Genomic DNA, 18,899 nt, shown 5'->3' on the forward strand with positions numbered 1-18,899 from the left:
AAAGCAGCTGGAGCACCCCCAGCCCCTGGCGGGAGAGCGAGCGGAGCCCTGCAGTGCCGTTATCCAGCTGTCTGTTCCACCTTTGGGTTTGAGGGGGGGAAATAATCTGCTTCACCACACCGCTCCGAAAATCCCACAAGGACTCTCAGCCCCATGGAGGAAGAGCTGAGCCTGGGCTGCGTTAGTAAATCTAGTATTGGTGGAGGCAGATGGCACTGCAAATTACTGGTAGAGTATGTGTAGGTCCTGGGGGAGATCAGAGGGATCTCAAATGCTTTCCTCCTCATGTTTTTGGGTGAAGCATGTTGCTTTTTGGCAGGATGGAGGATCTGGGGGTGACTGCTCCTCGTTCAGCCCCATCCCAATGTGAACGTGAGCTGTTGCTCTGCAGAGAGGCCGCTGACAATTACAGAAGAGCCCTAATTGCGGGTTTGTGCCAGGGCTGGAGGCACCGACTGAAGAGGGGAAGATGAAGGGGTCAAGGAGGACCCTTGGATGGAGGTGATGGATGCTTCGGCTGGGAGGCTGGAGTACTGTGAGAGATGGGGATGGAAGCAGGGCGTAAGGACGCAGTGGCAGCCGCAGTGAGGAGAGTTAGGGCAGCGTGCCTTCACTCAGCGTGCGATAACCTCGCCATGGTATCCATGGCCCCTGGGGTGGGGGGGGGGGGCTCAGGCAAATGCAGACCCGCTCCTCCACGGGCACAGCTGCGGCGACTGCTTTCCCCAGGTAAGGCAAGCCGCTTCGTAAGTCACAAATTCTGGTAAAACTGGGTTGTAGGCTTTTGTCATGCGCGTGAGGTCCTCGGGTAACCTGGCGGATGGTGCAAGAGGCCAGGCACCGAGCTTGGCAGCCGGCGCCCCGTTGCACCCATGCAGAGTCAAGGCTTGCTCTCGCTGGTGCTTGGCCTCATGCCTCCAGCCTAGAAACCCTCCCGTCCGAGGTCCAGGCTTTTTCCCCTGCCTCCCAGCAAGGACATGGCTGTTGCCATCGAGTTTGGGACGGGGCGAGCATTCGGCATGCCGGGGGTTGAGATGGGAAGGCAGGCAGGGCTTGGTCTTGCCACGGGAGATTGGTAGGGACCAAGAAAGGAGGAAAAAAAAAAGCAGGGTTCGGGGCATGGTGTTTTGGGCTGGAGGGGGTGCGTGCATGGTTTTTAGGAAAAACAACAGTCTGCTTGGTTGTACCTGCTCCTGGGGGAGGAAACCCCCAAAAGTGGGGCACTGGGGGCAAGCTGAGGGTGAGCGAGGGGTGAACTGCAGAGTGCTGGTGTGTGCGGCTCGCCAGCCCCTTCCCTGAGGGGTTCGGTATCTTGTGTTTGTTTGGGTTGGTTTGTTGGCATGGTGGTTTTGTTGTTTTGGGTTTTTTTTTTTTTCCCTTCCTGACCGGGGGGCTGCTGACCCCGATAAACGTGTTGCGTAAGCGTGGGTGAAATGTGTGGGTGCCTGACATGCTGTTGAGCTGCCCCTCCTCGAGGCTCTGCAGCTGCAGATCAGCCACCAGCTCAGTAGGAGCGTCCCGTCATCCCGGGGTGATGGGGAACCGCCACCTCCCAAACCAGCACGGCATTAATCAGGCGGCCCCCGTCTCGCCTGTGGCTGGGCGATACGGTCGCCCTGTCATCTCTGCATTGCTATCTCCTGGGTGCAGGGGAGCTGGGTGGGGGAGACCAGTGGGAAGAGAAGGCGGCAAAAATGCCCACGGGTGACAGGCATGATGGCCAGAGGGAGGCCAGCTCTCCGCCGCATCTCGCAAAGCCCAAAAAGCACCCCGAAGTGATGTCTGTACCCCATCCCCTTGCTCGCAGCTGGGTTGTGGCTGCAAGAAATGTCCCAGCCTCGAGCGCGGGGAGAACCCGCGGCCACACAGTGCCCCAGTTTCATGAGAGCCAGCGCCCCAACTCACATAAGTAGCTTGCCCTTAAAAACCAGCTCATAAATCTTTTAAAACACTGGTAATCGGTCCAGCAGCCAGAGGCAATACCCTTTTGCCATTTACTGGTATCGTTAAAGCCCGCTCTGCCGTTAGCAGCAGCCAGGACTGAGCGTCTTTGTGCTGGGCTGACCGTGCTGTATTGCACACCAGGGCTGAAGCTCTGATGAGCAGGGCTGGAAAATCAGCTAATTTCCCTGTTTGGCCACTAAAAAAGCACTGAAGCTCTTGGATCTGAGTGCCAGTGAGGCCACATCCCGCTGCTGGGGATTTGGAGCCTCTTTGAAAATGGAAACTGGGTAAAATAATATGTCGCTGGCATTAGTTGCCAGAAGTGCCCCGGTGCACTTGGATGCCAACAAACAGCCGTCCTGCCCCTACAAGGCGGGGGCTGATACCCGGTGGATCCATAGCACATCCACGATGGACATGGTTTGACCATTTAAGATGAAATCCCCAGCTGGAAATGCGTAAATCCTCTTGGGGTCTGGTTGAATGCAGTGTGGGGAGGGAGGAGAAGATAAATGGGATTACGGGGAGGATTCCTCTGCCAGGCTCTGTCTTCTGGGGTTCATTGGAGAAGCAGGACTTCCCCACCTCTGCTGACTAATGCCAGAAACAGGAGGCCCGGGAGGCTTGGAGCGGTTGGGTAGCTCTCCTCGAGGAGAAAAGGGGGTGCAGGGAGTAACCCACCCCAGCACAGGCATGGTGGCAGGTTCCTGTGGCCAGAAATACAGGCACGAGCCCAAGCCGGGCACAGGGGACTGGGTGGCCTAGGGGAATAATTTTTCCTTCTGGATGAACCCCCCATGCTGCCTGCAGTGGGGTGCTGGACCCCACTTCCCAGAGGCAGCGGGGCTTGCATTGCCCTGCAGCACCTGCATCCCATTTCCAGCCCTAGCATCCTACCAGGGGCTGGAAAATTCCTCACGCTCCTGGCCAACTCATCTTAAGGATGCATCGGTGTAACAGTGCTGGGTTCAAGGGGTACTTTCCAATATCAAGTGGGGCACTTAGGGGTTGCCTTGACCGGGATCCCCCCCATGTGCAAGACCAGCAGCACCCTGATGGGCTGTGACCACCCCTACGCCTTCCCTCCACCGAGTCGCTTGGGGGCACGGGATTTTCCCCCTATTCTAACTGGCTAAAAATTAGGGAGCTAGTCTGGATGAAAGGGTCAGAACCGCCACGTATAGAGGAGAGGGTGTTTGCCCGCCGGCAGCGGTGCCCGCCGGAGGAGGCTGAGCAACCCCGGTCGACTGTGGGAGCTGCCCAGGTGACCGGTTGAGATTAGACCCTTAATTTTCAGCTGGCTAAAGTTAGGTAAAGCATCTGCCCTCCTTCCTCCCTGCCTCCCCCTCTGCTTGCCTCCCCATCACTGCACTGCCCTGATAACGGCTGCCTGGTTTTTAAGGCTGGAGGCTCTGCGGTCAGCCCACGGTGCCATACCAACCCCGGGGGCTCGGGGCCAATCCTTACACCCCCCCGTCCTCATCTACCCTTCAAGCCCCGCATACGGGTGAGCCGCTTCTGACGGTTAAAAACTTGGATGCAAATAAAAGCAGATGGGGTGTTATCTGCGTGCACCTGGGTTGCCTACGTGCAGGCAGCCAGCCAGCGACGGCGGTTTATTCCTGGCTAGGAAAAATGAGAGGTCCTTCGGCTGGTCGAAGCATCATACAGAGGCCGTCGGAGCTTGCTGCCCGTATGCTCCATATGAGATGGAAAATGATGTATTCGTTAGGTCTTAAGCAAAAAAAAAACAACCCAGGGGAGGTGGAAGGGTGGCTATTCCTCTCCGTAATTAGGAGCTCTTTGCTCCTAATAAAATCAAGTAGTTTGCAGGTGCTGCGAACCTTCCCTGCTCCCCAAATGAAGCAGGGCACCAGGGAGGGAGGCACAAGGGGATGCCCCCGGCAGCCCTTCCACCCGTGGGAGGGCATCAGGGGGCCGAGTGCCTCCTCCTGGGCCCAGGGCACGACGCACCCTCACATAATATGTGTGTATGTCAGGAAGGGGGCATCAAATATTTCTATTTCTATTTCTATTTCTATTTCTATTTTTATTTCTATTTCTATTTTTCTATTTCTATTCTTTTTTTTAATGTCTGTTTCCTTTTATTTCTGTTTCTAATTTCTATTATTTCTATTATTTCTACTATTTCTACTATTTCTATTTCCATTCTTTCTATTTCTACTCTTTCTATTCCTATACTTATATTTATTTGTCTTTATATATCTATATCTATTTTTATGTATACTTCTGTGTGTCCCTGGCTGGTGGTTTTCATGCCCCTGGGCACCTAAGGTGCATCAAGGTTACAGACAGATGCTCGCTGTGTATTTTAATGCTCTGCTGAAGTGCTGGGGGGTTTGGAGGTGCCAGGGTTCACCTCCAAGCACCGCACGGCGTGTCGGTAGGCACCAGGAGGCTGCGCCCGCATGTTTTTAAGAAATAAGGGGGAAAAGATCATCAAAATCCTACGGGCCAGATGATGATAGCAGCTACATTTAATCTCCCAGGAACAGCCGACCACTCACCCAGCTGGGAAAGGGTGGCTGGTTGTCACTGTTATATGTCCTTGCTCTGTCCCCTCACAAAGAGTTGTGTGTTCCCCCCTCCCAAAAAGGGGACAGCCTCTTATTTGTGACCCCTGCCACACACATGCGAGGGCTGAGCTGATGTCCCCAAAGCAGCTGGTGGGGAGCAAAGAGGGCAGAGGAGGGGGGCAGAAGCGTTGGGCTGTGCGGTACTGCTGCTGAGCCTATTTTGAGCCCAGTGCTCGCCCTTCTCTCCTTGGTGTCCCCCCCCAGTGTCTCCTCTAGTGTCCCTCCTTGCCCCCTGACGTTTCTCCCTGTGCCACTCCTTGTGTCCCCCCCAAATGTCCCTCCCTGACCCCCAGCATCCCCCCTAATTGTCCCTCCATCTGTCTTGATGTTGCTCTGAGTGTCCCTGCCATGTCCCTCCCTGTGTCCCCAAGCACTCCTTACTGTCCCTCCGTGTCCCCTCCCAGCGTCCTTCTCCCCTCCCAGTGTCCCCCCCCCAAGTGCCCCTCCTTGTCTCCTCCATGTCCCCCGCAGTGTCTCTCCTCCCCACCCAAGCGGTCCTTCCTTGTCCCGCTGTTGTCCCCTCCAGTGTCCTTCCTTATCCCTACCCAGTATCCCCCCAAACGCTCCTCCCTGTCCCCCCACAGTGCCCCTCCTCGTCCCGCAGCGTCCCCCCCAAATACTCTTCCTTGTCCCCCAGCAACCCCCCCAGTGTCCCTCCTCATCCCCCAGTGTCCCCTCCAAGTGTCCCTCCTTGTCCCCACCCACTGTCCCCCCAAATACTCTTCCTTGTCCCCCAGTGTCCCCTCTGAGTGTCCCTCCTTGTCCCCCCCAAATACTCTTCCTTGTCCCCCAGCAAACCCCCCAGTGTCCCTCCTCATCCCCGTGTCCCCTCCAAGTGTCCCTCCTTGTCCCCACCCACGTCCCCCCCAAATACTCTTCCTTGTCCCCCAGCCAACCCCCCCGGTGTCCCCTCCAAGTGCTCCTCCCCGTGTCCCTCCTCATCCCCAACGTCCCTCCCTGTCCCAGCCCAGCGGGTCGGGTCGAGTCAGGTCGGGTTGTGGCTGAGGGGGGGGTGGAACGGAGGGGGGGGGGACACGGGGACACCGGTGGCGGGGCGGGTGGTGTGAGCGGGGAAGTCCTCCCCACCGTCCGCACCCCGCCTTTAAAGGCTGGCTGCGGCGGGGGCTGCCGCAGAGGCGGCACCGGCACCCACACCAGCACCCGCACCAGCACCGGCACCAGCTTCGCTGCGGTTCTTACCCACCGCTTCCTTCCCCAAGGGTGGGGGGGTCCCCCGGCCGGGCAGACCAGGCTTCCCCCACCGCGAAGGGATAGCAGGGCGTCGTGGGGCGAAGCGTTAAGCATGACGGAGAACCCGGCCCCGGTTGCGGTGGTCAAACCGAAGCGGGCCAGGGTGGCACGACGGCCGGCGGCCCACCCCACCTATTCGGACATGATCACGGCGGCCATCCGCGCCGAGAAAAGCCGCGGCGGGTCCTCCCGGCAGTCCATCCAGAAGTACGTGAAGAGTCACTACAAGGTGGGCCAGCACGCCGATGTCCAGATCAAGCTCGCCATTCGGCGCCTGCTCGCCGCCGGCGTCCTCAAACAGACCAAAGGGGTCGGCGCCTCTGGTTCCTTTCGCCTGGCCAAGGCTGACAAGGCGAAGAAGTCCCCGGCCAGGAAGAGGAAGAAGGTGGCCAGGAAATCCACGTCGCCCCGGAAAGTGGCTAGACCCAGGAAAGCCAAGTCGCCGGCAAAGAAGCCCAAATCTGCTGCCAGGAAAGCCAGGAAGAAGTCGAGGTCCAGCCCGAAGAAAGCCAAGAAGCCAAAGACTGTTAAGGCCAAGTCGCTGAAGGCGGCCAAGCCCAAGAAGGCAAAGCGGTCGAAACCCAAAGCCAAGTCCAGCGCCCGGAAATCACCCAAGAAGAAGTGAGAAGGCTAGAGGCATTTCGGTACTCTCCCCGTTGGTTTCTGTAAATAGCTTTTTGCCTTTATTTTTACTCCTTTCTATTGCATTTTATAAAGAATTGATCGATTCCTGTCTGGAAATAGCTAAAACAAGGCAGTTAATGAAAGAAAAAAGGAACTTATTTGATATGGAGAGTTCCCATTTTTAAGAGTTACTGGTCTGGGTTTTTATTTCAATGTCTCAGAAACTTCTTGCCTGTGTCTTTTAACACTGGGCTGCGTTGTTGTGTGTCGGGTGTGACGGTGACTCCATGCATCTGCTGGGGCCGTACAGGATTTCAAATCCTGATCCTGCCCCAGCTCCCGGGGGGGGTTGTGTGTTTGCTGGGGCTGGGCAAAGACTCTGCCTTGTGTTGGAGGGGAAGCGAGCACGTAACGGCTGCAAAGAGCCACAGCCTTCCCAGGAGGAGGAAAAGGGGCTCCCTGCTCCCTCCTCCACTGCCCCAGCTCCCAACCATGGGGCCGAGGCGAGGTGTGCCGGGCTGCTGCCGGGTGTGAGGTCTGGTCGGTGCTGGAGATGATAACCACCCGGCCGGTGGGGCGATGGAGCTGCCCTGCCTGCGGAGCACCCTGGGTGCTGGCAGGGATGGGACGGAGGAGGTGGAACGGGGCCAGGGGTCTGTCCACGTTTGCTTTCGAGGAGTTGGAGGTGTCCGGCAAGCGGGAAGGGGTCAATCCCTGGGGAGAAAGGACAAACGTGGCTAGGAACGGCTGGGTACGGCCCCGTTATCACCCCCGGGGGCTCTGGCTGTGTGCCCAGCGAGAGCTGGCATGACCCCAGGGCCTGCCTGGCCCCTGCCAGACCCCCTCCCCGGGCAGGGCTTGGCAGTCCTGATGGCCAGGGCTGGCAAGGAGCCTGCGGGCTGGCCCTACTGCTCCGCAGGGTCTGAGCCTCAGGCAGGAGGTGCCTAATGCCCCTTGGCTAGAGACGTCTAAACTCCTTGGATGTCAGGATCCCCAACCACCTGGGCCAGGAGCTCCAAAATCGCAGGGGCTGTGGGCGCCCAGTCCCCTTGGGCTTGCTGTGCCTAAATCTCGTGGGCCTGGGGTCTTCACCCACCCCGACGGTAGCTCCCAGATCTGTTGGCCTGGTGATCCTAAAGCTCGTGGGCAGATGGTGCCTCAGCCGTTTAGCCATCGAGGATCCCAAATTGTGTAGTTCAGCGTACTGAAATCCTTGGCCTGGAGGTACCTCATCCCTTTGGGCTCTTGTTCCTAAGACCCTTGGACCAAAGGCTCCCAGACCACCGAGGCTGAAGACCCTAAACCCCTTTCAAGAGCCTGGTGCCTTACCCTCCTGGACATGAGGGGCCTAAACCACTCTGGATCCCCCAGTCAGCTATAGTGGAGGATGGAGACGCCTGACCCAGCTGGGCTCTTTGCATCTAAACACGGTGGGTCCGTGGGTCACAAACCCCTTCGGCCAAAGGCGCTAAATTCCTTGGGTTTGGCTACTTCACCTCCTTCAGCTGGTTAAGTCCTAAACCTCTCAGACCAAAGGATCCTTGCTCGCCTCAGCTGGATGCACCCAAATCCTACAGGCATTTGGTTTGTTACCCCCTGTATTGGGTCTGGCTGGGATGGAGTTAATTGTCCCCATAGCAGCCCTGGTAGTGCTGTGCTCCACATCCGTAGCTAGAAAGGTGTCGATAACACTCCAGTGTTTTGGCCACTGCTGTGCAGTGCTGGCACAGCATCAAGGCTGTCTCTCCAACATTTTTGTCCCCCCTCAACGGCAGGCTGGGGCTGGGCAAGATCTTGGGAGGGGACATAGCCAGGACAGCTGACCTAAACTAACCAAACAGATATTTCATACCATATGATGTCAGCTCAGCTATAAAAGCTAAGTAAAGGGAGACGGAAGGGGGGCATTTTTGTCTTCCGGAGCAACCACTACGCGTACTGAAGCCCTGCTTCCCAGAAAGTGGCCAGACATCATCTGCTGATGGGAAGTAGAGAATAACATCATTTGTTTTTCTTTGCCTTTGTGCTCGACCTTTGCTTTCACTTTATTAAACTGTCCTTATCTTGACCCACGAGCCTTTTGTTATCTTTTCTCCCCCCTGTCCAGCTGAGGAAGGGGGAGCGATAGAGCGGCTTCGGTGGGCACCTGGCGCCCAGCCAGGGTCAACCCACCACAGTCCTTTTTGGCGCCCACGAACCCACAACCCTGGGATTAAGAGTCCTGTGGTGGGCACCCGTAAACCACCTAAACGCGAGGATCCACCTCCGCCGAGGACCCCAAATCCCTGACGCAGGGTCACCTTGTCGATCCTCAAGGTCCGTGCTGGCCCGTTCCTCCAAAATCCCTTCGGCCCTAATACACAACCCCCGTCCTCGCCCACTACAATTCCTAAATCCCACGGACGGGCTTCTCCCAAATCCAGGGATCCCAAATCACCTGGGTTTAGGGGTGTCCAAACCCCTTGGGACAGAGCCTTACCCCCAGCAAAAAAAAACCAAACAAACAAACCCCAGGGGCCCGAACGAGGGCTCCACTCATGATGCAAGCGGTGGGCGGAGCCAGAGCGGCGCTCCGCCCCTCCCCGCCGGCGCGGCGGCGGGTCCCCGGCAGCCAATGCCCGCCGGGGACCCGCCGCCGCGCCGGCGGGGAGGGGCGGGGCTAGGATGTGGCGGGGAACGGTGGCGCGGGTGTTGCGGAGCGGCAGAACCGGGAATTCCCGGTTCGTTTCGGGAACGGCGGCGGTGGTTGAGTTCCGCCGACGTTTGGAGAGGGAATTAGAGGACATCCGAGGAGCCGGGACTTGGAAAAGCGAGCGGATTATCTCTTCCCGTCAAGGCCCTCATCTCCGTTTGGAGGGCGGTGGAACCGGTGGGTACGGGACGGTGGGGAGCGGGTTTTGGCTTTATCTCCCCGTACGAGGTCTATGCTTCTCTCTTTCCTCCCCCAGGGATCCTCAATTTTTGCGCCAATAACTACCTGGGTCTCTCCAGCCACCCCGAGGTGATCCGTGCTGCCGTGGAGGCCCTCGAGAAATTCGGTGCTGGGCTCAGCTCCGTCCGTTTCATCTGCGGTACCCAGGTACCGGGCACCGGGGCAGCATCCCCTGCTCTGGGGTAGCCTTTCTCGGGCGTTTTGCTTCAGACTCCCATCTTGGCACTCACATTTGGGCACAGTGCTAAAGTACACGCAGCCAGGCAGAAAAAAAAAATAAGCCTGCAGAATTCCTGCTGGCCAAAGCTCTGGAAATAGGCCAGCTAAAACCATTACCACCCTGGAGAGGGAAAAGAAATGAAATGCCGCTCTGGATTCACAAAGCAAATGTCATTTCCCTCCCCTTTAAGGGTCAAAATTACAACGAGCCTGCCTTGAAACAGCTCTGTCAAACCACCCCAGCTTATCCCCGCTGGAGCCCTTTCAGAGCCCCAGCTGGTTAAGTGCAAAGAATACTTCGAGCTGCTCCCCTGTGGGTGGGGAGCTTGGAGTGTCCCTGCTGCACTTTTGGTGTCCAAACCCATAACAGCATTTTAGGGCCGCGTTTGCAAAGACTTTCTGAACACAATTAACTTTTCCCACACACACACACCTTTTCTGGATAAAACCGGGCTGCTTCCTCCCCTTGCAGTCAGCATCTAACAGCAGCGGGCAAGTGAGAACTTGTGCTGCCTCACTAGTGATGCTTACTCCTCTCTTCTCTTTAGAGCATACACAAGGACCTGGAGGAGAAGATCGCACGTTTCCATCAGCGGGAAGATGCCATTCTTTACGCCAGCTGCTTTGATGCCAACGCTGGTATCTTTGAGGTTCGTAGGGCTTTCCTTGTGTCGTGCGTGAAGGAGGGGGGTGACGGCGATGTGCCCGCCGTGCCTTCCAGAATCTCTGATGTGAGCTCTGCACCGCAGAGAAGATGGCAGTGACCGGTGGTGGAGAACCCTGACTTGGTGCCCCTGGACCGGGGGAGCCGCGCGGAGCTGTTTCATCAGCCCTCACCTCCCCCTTCCGCAGCCAGCTCCAGCTTTTGGGGAGGGCTCCCATTTCCTGGGAGGTCCGTACTCCCCCTTGAAGCGTAAACAGGGGGAAGGGGTGATCCCCCAGGCTTGCTAGGGAAGGAGAGGGAGGTTTTGAGCTCAGAAGCCACAGGCAAGAGCCTGGCCTAAGGAAATTGGGGGATAATTTGGCTGGGAAGGAAAGTGGAAAGTTTAGCGGTGCCAGGAGAGACGTGGCAGCTGCAATCAAATGCAGCCTTGTCCTCTGCACTGAGAGATGCTGGAAGATCTCAGTGAGTCGGCACCCCAGAGCGAAGGAAGATCCCTTCTGTTTGGCGCGGCCAGGCCCTGCTGACCCCGGAGGACGCGGTGCTGTCGGATGAGCTGAACCATGCCTCCATCATCGATGGGATCCGCCTGTGCAAGGCTAACAAGTACCGCTACAAACACATGGACATGCAGGACCTGGAGGCCAAGCTGCAGGACGCGCAGGTACGGAGGTCTGCTCCCACCCCAACGCGAGGGTGCTCCCTCAGCTGTGCTACCTGCTCAGTAACCAGCCCCGAAGGGTGAGCTCTGCCTTTTCCCGTGCAATAGGCATCGTTTTTGCCGATAGGCACAGGTAGGCATGGATAGGCAAGGTGGGGAAGCAGCTGGTTGCAATGCAAACGCCCCATCTCGGTTAGATATATCCACTCCCTACGGGAGCTGGACTGTCTCCCGGTCTCCTTTGCCAGCCCCTCTCCTCAGGGTGACATCCTCACCCCTGGGGATGCCGCTTTCCCTCCTACAGAAACATCGTCTGCGGCTGGTGGCCACCGACGGTGCCTTCTCCATGGATGGTGACATCGCACCCCTGAGGGAGATCTGCCAGCTGGCCCAGAAGTACGATGCCCTGGTCTTCATTGACGAATGCCATGCCACAGGCTTCTTGGGACCCAGTGGCCGGTAAGGGGCTGGTTTACCCCTGTTTCTCCCCCCCCAATGACCCCAATTACCTCTGAGGCAAGGCCAAAGGTGGTGATGGCCGATGTGTTTTTGTGGGGGGACTCCTGGAACCACCGTTTCTTGAAGGCTTCGCACCCCACCTCTGCCTCAGCCCTGCCCTCCTGATGATATCTCCCTTCTGGGGCACCTGAGGGGATCAAAGGGAGATACTTTAGCACTGACCCATCCCAACGCGACAGCCACTACTCTGTGCTTGAGGGATGGTGCATGACCGCCTCATCTGCCTCTCCTGGCAAGCAGCTGGACTTCCTGATTTCCAAATCCTTCTCCTCTCAGCTATCGCTTTCAAATGCTTGGGTCTTGGGGGTTCTGTGGAGTTAACTTGCACAGTTCGATAATTCCCTCGGCGCAGCTTTTTCCTCCATCCCCTGGAGATCCTCCAGGTGCTAAGCAGTGCACTTGCTGCAGGTGTTTGCCGAGAACAGACACTTCACGTGCTTGTTTCATTCAGGCACATGAGTGCCAAGCGCTCCGGTGTGTGGTCCTTCCTGCTTTTACTGGAAGGTAGAGACCCGTGCGAGGCAACACCTGTAGGAACGAGCAATGGGTCCCTCCTCAGGTGGAGGGATAGTGCAGGAGATGACAAGAGGAGAAAGCCATCTCTGAAAAAGCCAAAAGTCGCTCTATGAAGAGCTCCCTTCCAGCTCTCTCCTCTCTAGACGGATCGCATGTGGGAAGCTGGCAAGTCCACATCAAGCTGTGAAATGGGTGAGAAGTGGGAACTAAGCCCCCTGCCTTCCTTGGGGCATGGTAGCCATCCTATGGGTTGAGGTAGACCTTATCACTCTGTCCCAGGGGGTTCTGTGGTCCCAGCAGCTGCAAAAACAACTGTTTGACTGCTCTGAGGTGTGTAAGTGCACAATGGCTTGAGGAGGAGAGAATGGTTACCGAGCGCTTCATGAGTTAATGCTAGTTTCAGCGTGAACTTGATGCTGTTGTCTACAACACTGTGTTTCAAGAAAGCCAACAGAGAAGCTGGGTGGCCATGCCCCATCCTGCCTTTTTGGGCCGGAGGACGCAAAGCTGCAGAGTACGTTTGCCACGTCTGGTTGGTTCCACTAGCGTAGACCTTGACACGGGTGCTTTAGGCCTGGTGTGCTTTTAGGGCAGCACATCGGTGATGTGCACAGCCCACCTCAGAGGACATCGGCTACTCGAGCCAGGCAACTGCTTCTCCCTGGCGTATGCTAATGGTGCGGTGTGTGTCAGAGGCGTGCGCAAGACCGACATCGGTGGCTAGCGCTCTGTTTGGACTACTAAACTTCTGTGCGGGAAGTTTGAGCGTTCTGCCATCTGTAAGGGATGAAGAACCCATGCTCTTACCTCGGGAGATCCCAGCTTAGCCTTTCTGCAGGAGAAGGGAAGGTCAACACTTGGGTTGAACTACAGCAGGGGGGTGTTGGTATTCTTTCTTTATGAGAAGGGGGGACACCAGAGACCTGGCTGGTGGCACTTTGTTTCCCTTGAGGCATCAGGTGTAGAGCAGCTTCCCTGGTGCATGCTGGCACAGCTGATAACGTGACATTCCTTTTTCTACAGGGGTACCGATGAGCTCCTGGGAGTGATGGACAAAGTCACCATCATCAACTCCACCCTGGGAAAAGCTCTTGGAGGAGCTGCAGGTGAAGGCGTTTTCCTGTCCAAGGACCTCCATGCCCTAAAGAGCTCCACAGCATCGCTCTGATGTTTCCTTCCTCTGCCTAATGATAGAGCAAGAAATGCATGTTGTCCTCTTCTACTGGTGGCATGAGGCTCAGTTTGGGACCCTGCTGCAGGGTCGAGGGAGCTCCTGCCACGTGCTCTTTCCACTGTCGTCTTCCCCATGCATTTGCCTTTGGGGTCAAGGTGCAAACCCTTGGTAAAAGGCATCAGCTGTGATTTTTTTAGGCCTGGTTTGTACTGAAATTCCTGCTGTAGGTGACAGGTTGGCTTTATCAAGGGGCCCCCCTCTGACGAGATCTCCCTGGGGTGCCTTGTCCATTTCTCTTTCTTCCATCTGCAGGTGGGTACACAACTGGCCCCAAACCCCTCATCGATTTGCTCCGCCAGCGCTCCCGCCCGTACCTCTTCTCCAACAGCCTGCCTCCCGCCGTGGTGGGCTGTGCATCCAAGGCCCTCGACCTCCTCATGGAGAGCAATGCCATTGCACAGTCCATGGCTGCCAAGACCCAACGGTGAGAGGGCCATTTTGGGGTGAGAACAGGGGGGGAGAGGTTCGTTAGGAATGAGTTGTCCACGTATGTTTATTCACGCTCTGTCGCCCCCACCCCCGGTGATAGCCGTCAAGGCAATTTGCCAGTCGTGGCCGGGGGGAGCTCCGGGGAAACTGCGGGATGTGCCTGTGTGCGTCAGACAGATGTGCGGGCAGATGGGTCACATCTGGATGCTCTGCGTGCTGGGACACATCTGCCCCTCAAGCAGCTGCAGTCCCATGGAGCGGGAAATGGCAGAAGGTCACTCCAAAAAGAGAGATGCGTTCCCTGCACAGGAGGTGCAAGTGGAGCAGAACTACACCCAGCCCTCGGTGGCCAGGGTGCCCGGGGGCAAGCGAGGCAGCAGTCCCCAAGGACAGGGGTGACGAGGTTTTACTCATCCTCTTCGTTCTCTTCACCAGGTTCAGAAGCAAGATGACGGCAGCTGGCTTCACCATCTCAGGGAAAGACCACCCCATCTGTCCCGTCATGCTCGGGGACGCTCGGCTGGCTGCAGTGATGGCTGAGGACATGCTGAACAGAGGTGAACCGGGGAGGGAGCTCTGGATGCAGACACGTGCCTCGAGGGAAGGGACAGCCAGTGGTGGTACCACCACCGTCCTTCCTCCAGAGGATGTTTCTGCATGAAATCTGTTATTTCTCTGCCCTCCAGCTGCGAATGTCCTCGTGGTCCCCCCAGACATTGCTGACTTCACCTCCTTTCTCTTTTGGGGGGGGTTACCTTAGCCATCTTGTCCTGCCATGCTGGAGTCCATCCCCATCCCTGGCCCTAACCCTCATTTCCATGCTTGGGAGCAGATGCCGCTTGAAAACCCTGAAGCCTGGAAATGGTTCTTGGGAGGGGAGGGAGGATCCAAAAGCTTTTCTATCACCCACTACCACCTCAGCCTCCCTCCCAGCCGGCTCTGACTCTCTGTGCGTTTCCTCCCCAGGCATTTATGTCATTGGCTTCAGCTACCCCGTGGTCCCCAAGGGAAAGGCCCGTATCCGGGTCCAGATCTCGGCCGTTCACAGCGACGAGGACATCGACCGCTGCGTGGAAGCCTTCACCGAGGTGGGACGGAAACACAGAGCGCTGCCTTGAGGGCCCAGCGAACTCCTCCTCCGGCACCATCCCTGCCCATGCCTGTGCCCGGGGGAAACGGCTTTAGCAGCACGCTGCTGGAAGCAGGACCGGTCCTCAAGGCATCGCAGCCTGCGGGAAGCTGTGGCCGTTCCAGCACGCTGGCAGCGGCGCTGGCAACCAGCTCTTGTGTCATTAAAGGTGTCCTGCAGTGCAGTGGATATTTGTCCGGCTCTTGTTTTCTCATCCAAGAGCTGCAGCCCATCCTCATCCTCCCTCGCTGTGACCGGACACTCTGCTGTGGCTTCCCTGAAGCCTCAGTCCGGGTGCTGAAGTGCTGCAGCTTCTGCTGTCTCCTACTGATGGAAACGTAGCGTTGCTGGTATGCCCAAGGTCGCTTGCTCCCTCCGCGCTCTCCCGCGGGTCCAGCAGTGTCACCCTGGCAGATCTGCCCACTGTAATTCCCCACTGAGGCAGGGAGGTTTCCCAAGCTCTTGGCAACCTGTACCACCAGCAGCTATTTGGGAAAGAGGACATGGGCCAGCCAAAGCTGTGGTGCTCCTTTCTCCCCTTCTCACTCTCGGGTGTTAGGTGTGAGGCTTGCTTGGTCCTCAGGACCGGTTCTAAGGCTTTGCCCATCGCTGCGGTGCTCCCAAACCTGCCCTGGGAGCTGCATCTCTCCCCGGAGAGGCCATCGGGCAGCAGGCAAGCTGAGGGGGCAGAGGCCAACAGCACGGTGAGAGGGCCTGCGTCTGCCTGGGGCTGGGGTGGAGGGCAGAGCAGGTGACAGAAACCTGCAATTTCTCTCCATCAGCTGCAATTTTTGCACAGCAGAGGACACACGGCAGGCTGGGATCTCTGGATTTGTTCCTCCAAGCAGTGCTGGGATAGTGATTTAGCACTCAAGCAGGAGCGAGCGGGTCCTGGGCATCTCTCCGGATTGCTTTGTTTACATCGGTTTTGCTCCAGATGAGAAATCACGTGTGGCCTGCCGTCTGCCCATGTGCTGAACTGAATACCAGCTGCCTGCCACCTGGGACAGACTCCAGCTGAAATGAGGGTGTGCTGTGCTTGGGTGCCGGAGCACTGGGTCACATCAGCAAAGACCTGCTCCGAAAACGCTACCTGCTGTTAGGCAGTCAGGGAGCGAGCTACAGGGCGATAACGTGTCTGACCTGAACCGGAGCAACTGCAGATGAATACAGAGGTTAATCCAGGGTTGCAGGGCTTTACGGGATGCAGAGGGCAGGGGAGAAACGCGTCTTCCATAGGGCTGCTGCCGGACCTTGTTAGAGCACCTGGTGGTGTAACTGTGTACTGAATTTATTTAATTTTCCATCTCCGCAGGGCCCTGAGCTCAGCCTGCTGATAAAGTACGATACGGAGTTCCCTCTGTGTGGCACCAGGCCCTCACAGTGCGGCGAACCCTTCCCCCTTATCACCGGCAGTATTTTGAGAACGGGGAACGGAATGGGGAAATGGCAGGGGGTTGCGCCCAGGCGCCTCTTGCAACCTGGAAAAGACAAGGTTTCAGCTAGCTGGGCTCTGGGACAGGGGGTTTGAGTCCCTAAACCGAATCACTGCTGCTTTGAGCCCGATGCATGTGCACCCCCTTGCTCGCCCCTACTTGCACACCCGTACCGTGCTTCCCCCCCACTCCCTCCCTGCCTCCGGCTGGTCCCCAGCCCAGGACTCCCCTTCTCCTCTGGGCTTCTGCAGGCAGCCCTCCTGATGGCTCTGCTCCGCTCAGGGCAGCCAACCCAAGCAGTTTAACCCTGCTCCAGCTTTCAAGCCCCCCCCTCAATGGGAGAAGAGCCGTACAGATGTCATCTGCGAGCAAGAGCGGCAGCAGCCTCCCTCCCCTGCGATGCACACGCTTGTTCTTGCGTGCACACGTGGGCTCCCCTCTTCTCCTCCTCCTCTTCCTCCTCTCCTCACCAGGTGCCCTGGCTTCCCTCTCCCCTCCGGCTCTCTCAGATCCCTCGGCAGCCGACCATCCGCGCTCCGGCTGCCTCTCCGCCTGCTTCAAGGCCGAGCTCTGCCGCAGACGGCGGTTTGCACGGCGGCACGGGGAGCGCTGGAGCCTGGGGAAGGCAGGAGGGTCAGGCGATGGCACGCTGGAAATGCATAATGCAGCGTCCATCGACTGCAGGCGCCGTGTTAATATTGCATACCCAGGCAAAGCCTCCAGCTCTTTATTTCTTCAAGGCCTCCCAGCCTCTTTGCAGCTTTTAGCCCAGAAAGCAGAGGACATTTTGCTGGGTGGAATGTAGAGGCAGACGCCTCTTTTCGAGGATGCAGTTCCCACTCCGGGCTCGCTGACCCACCCCAGACCCCGTACGCTGCTCTGCCAGGCTTTCCCCCGGGCTCGAGCCGTCACCCTCTACACCATGTGGGATAGGTGTGGGATCCCCATATCTCACCCCTTGTACCTCGAAGTAGGGGACTGTGCCGTCCCATCCCGTTTCCATACCCCCCCACCCCTACAGATGCTTCCAGCCCTGGGTCCCTGCCCACCCCCAAAACTCCTTCCACCCTCACCGGGCTGTCCCAAACCTGCCCCCCATCCCGCTGATGCTTTCCAGCCCCTCTCCACACCACCGTTTCCACCCTGAGCTGTGACCCACCTCCCTCTACCCCTTCCCCGCCGGCATCCCTCTGCCCTTGCCCCCCCCGCCCACAGCCCTGCCCAGGCAGGCAGGGATGTCCCAGTTTGGACCGAGCCCGGTGGGGCTGATGGAAATGGGGTCTGAACCTGCTGTCGGGTGCCGCGATTTTCCCATCCTGCATCCTTTGCTGGAGATAAACGCTACACAAGGGCCTCCGCTGGCGTTAATGCCTCCCTGTGCTGGCGGGCGAGGGGTGAAGTAGCTGCGTGTGTCCCCCCCCCAACCCCAGGGAGGCTTCAGTGAGAAACAGCAATGACGGCAGCTGATCCCCACTGCCCTTCTGGAGGTTTATTTCTCCATTTGGGGGGGTTATCCCCCCCCAGCTCCGAGGGTGAGTCCAGGTGACTGCTTGCCTTTTCAGGCCATTTGGCTCCAAGAAGAGGCACTGGGAGGGCGGGGGTCCCCTCCGCATCCCCCCCCCCAGTCCTCAGCGGCAGGAGCACTCGCAGGCGGCCACGACGGGGTAAGGGATCTGCCGCCAGGCGCAGTGCGGGGGGCCGGGGGGCCGGGGGGCCCAGCAGTGCCAGGCTAGCAGCTTGATGTGGGTGAGCTGTGCGGGGCGGCAGGTCATGCCGGGGGGCCAGGAGCATCCGGGGGGTCCGGTCTCGCAGGCGGTATGGCGGACCCAGCGGGGCCAGAAGACCGGTCCCAGGTCGACCCAGGCGGAGGTGAGGCGGCAGGCGGCCCGTTCCACCAGCCACTGCCGCAGGCGGCGGGCCAGGGTCCCCGGCAATCCGGGGGGCAACCCCGAGCCGGGGGGCAAAAGGGTGGGCAGCTCCAGCCCCTCCAATTCCTGCCACAGCTTGCGTCGGTAGCGTCCGGCACCCTCCGCCAGATCCCGGCTTAGGGACTCCAGGCTCTCCTCCAGGACGCTGCCGTTGCGGCTCCGGGGTTCTTCGGTCGCCATCCAGAAGCGGTCAAAAGCCGAGCCCAGCAGCCGGCGCAACCGGCCAGGCTTCAAGTGCCGGGGTTTGGGGGAGTAGCGGTAGTCCTCGGGGGAGAGCGAGAGGCTGTAGGGCCGCGCCGGGGCCGAAGGGTGGCCGCGTAGCAGGTGGGCGGCGGGGTCAGCGGTGCCGGACGGATCCCGGGATTCCTCCGGAGGTGGCGGTGGACCCAAGGCATCCAGCAGTGGGAACAGGCGGAGGAGGAGGAAGAGGAGGAGGAGGAGGAGGAGGCAGCGGTGGTGTGGTCCCTCCGTGGCGAGCGGCATCGCGGCAGGCTGTGCCGGGCTGCGGGCTTGCACTCCGCCGCATCCCTCCCCGCTCCGGGTTATCGCCACATTCCCGAGGCATGGCCTTCCCCTTTTCCCTGGTTATGGCGACTGATAACGAGACAGCGGCGGGGACACCTCGCTGCCTCCCATCAGAGGGGCAGGCAGGCGGGGAGGAGAGGCCGCGTCGTCCCTCCCGCCGTGCTGAGAGGGGCCACCGACGAGGGGCATCGGGGCTGCTGTGGAGGGGAAGGGGCCGGTGCCTCCTCCTCCTCCCACTCCATCATTGGAAGAGGTATCCAGGACCTTCCCAGAGAAGGGAAGCTGGTGGCCTTC

The 18,899-nt window shown here is 58.6% G+C and overlaps 3 protein-coding genes across 3 annotated transcripts; 2 read left to right on the forward strand and 1 right to left on the reverse strand.

Moving 5' to 3' along the window:
* The first annotated feature begins 5,663 nt into the window (after positions 1–5,663).
* On the forward strand, positions 5,664–6,603 carry LOC128142684 (histone H5). The gene has a single exon (XM_052788924.1). It carries the CDS (start codon positions 5,845–5,847, stop codon positions 6,415–6,417), a length of 573 nt encoding a protein of 190 aa, XP_052644884.1. The 5' UTR covers positions 5,664–5,844; the 3' UTR covers positions 6,418–6,603.
* Positions 6,604–9,064: 2,461 nt separating this feature from the next.
* GCAT (glycine C-acetyltransferase) lies at positions 9,065–14,900 on the forward strand. Its single transcript, XM_052788918.1, has 9 exons — positions 9,065–9,285; positions 9,365–9,495; positions 10,116–10,217; positions 10,746–10,892; positions 11,194–11,348; positions 12,948–13,030; positions 13,411–13,582; positions 14,023–14,144; positions 14,554–14,900. Exons 1-9 carry the CDS (start codon positions 9,081–9,083, stop codon positions 14,703–14,705), a joined length of 1,269 nt encoding a protein of 422 aa, XP_052644878.1. The 5' UTR covers positions 9,065–9,080; the 3' UTR covers positions 14,706–14,900.
* Positions 14,901–17,607: 2,707 nt separating this feature from the next.
* On the reverse strand, positions 17,608–18,563 carry LOC128143577 (noggin-like). Its single transcript, XM_052790935.1, has one exon. It carries the CDS (start codon positions 18,561–18,563, stop codon positions 17,781–17,783), a length of 783 nt encoding a protein of 260 aa, XP_052646895.1. The 3' UTR covers positions 17,608–17,780.
* Positions 18,564–18,899: the final 336 nt, after the last annotated feature.

Source organism: Harpia harpyja, chromosome 6 (assembly GCF_026419915.1).
Source record: "Harpia harpyja isolate bHarHar1 chromosome 6, bHarHar1 primary haplotype, whole genome shotgun sequence".
Taxonomy (NCBI): domain Eukaryota; kingdom Metazoa; phylum Chordata; class Aves; order Accipitriformes; family Accipitridae; genus Harpia; species Harpia harpyja.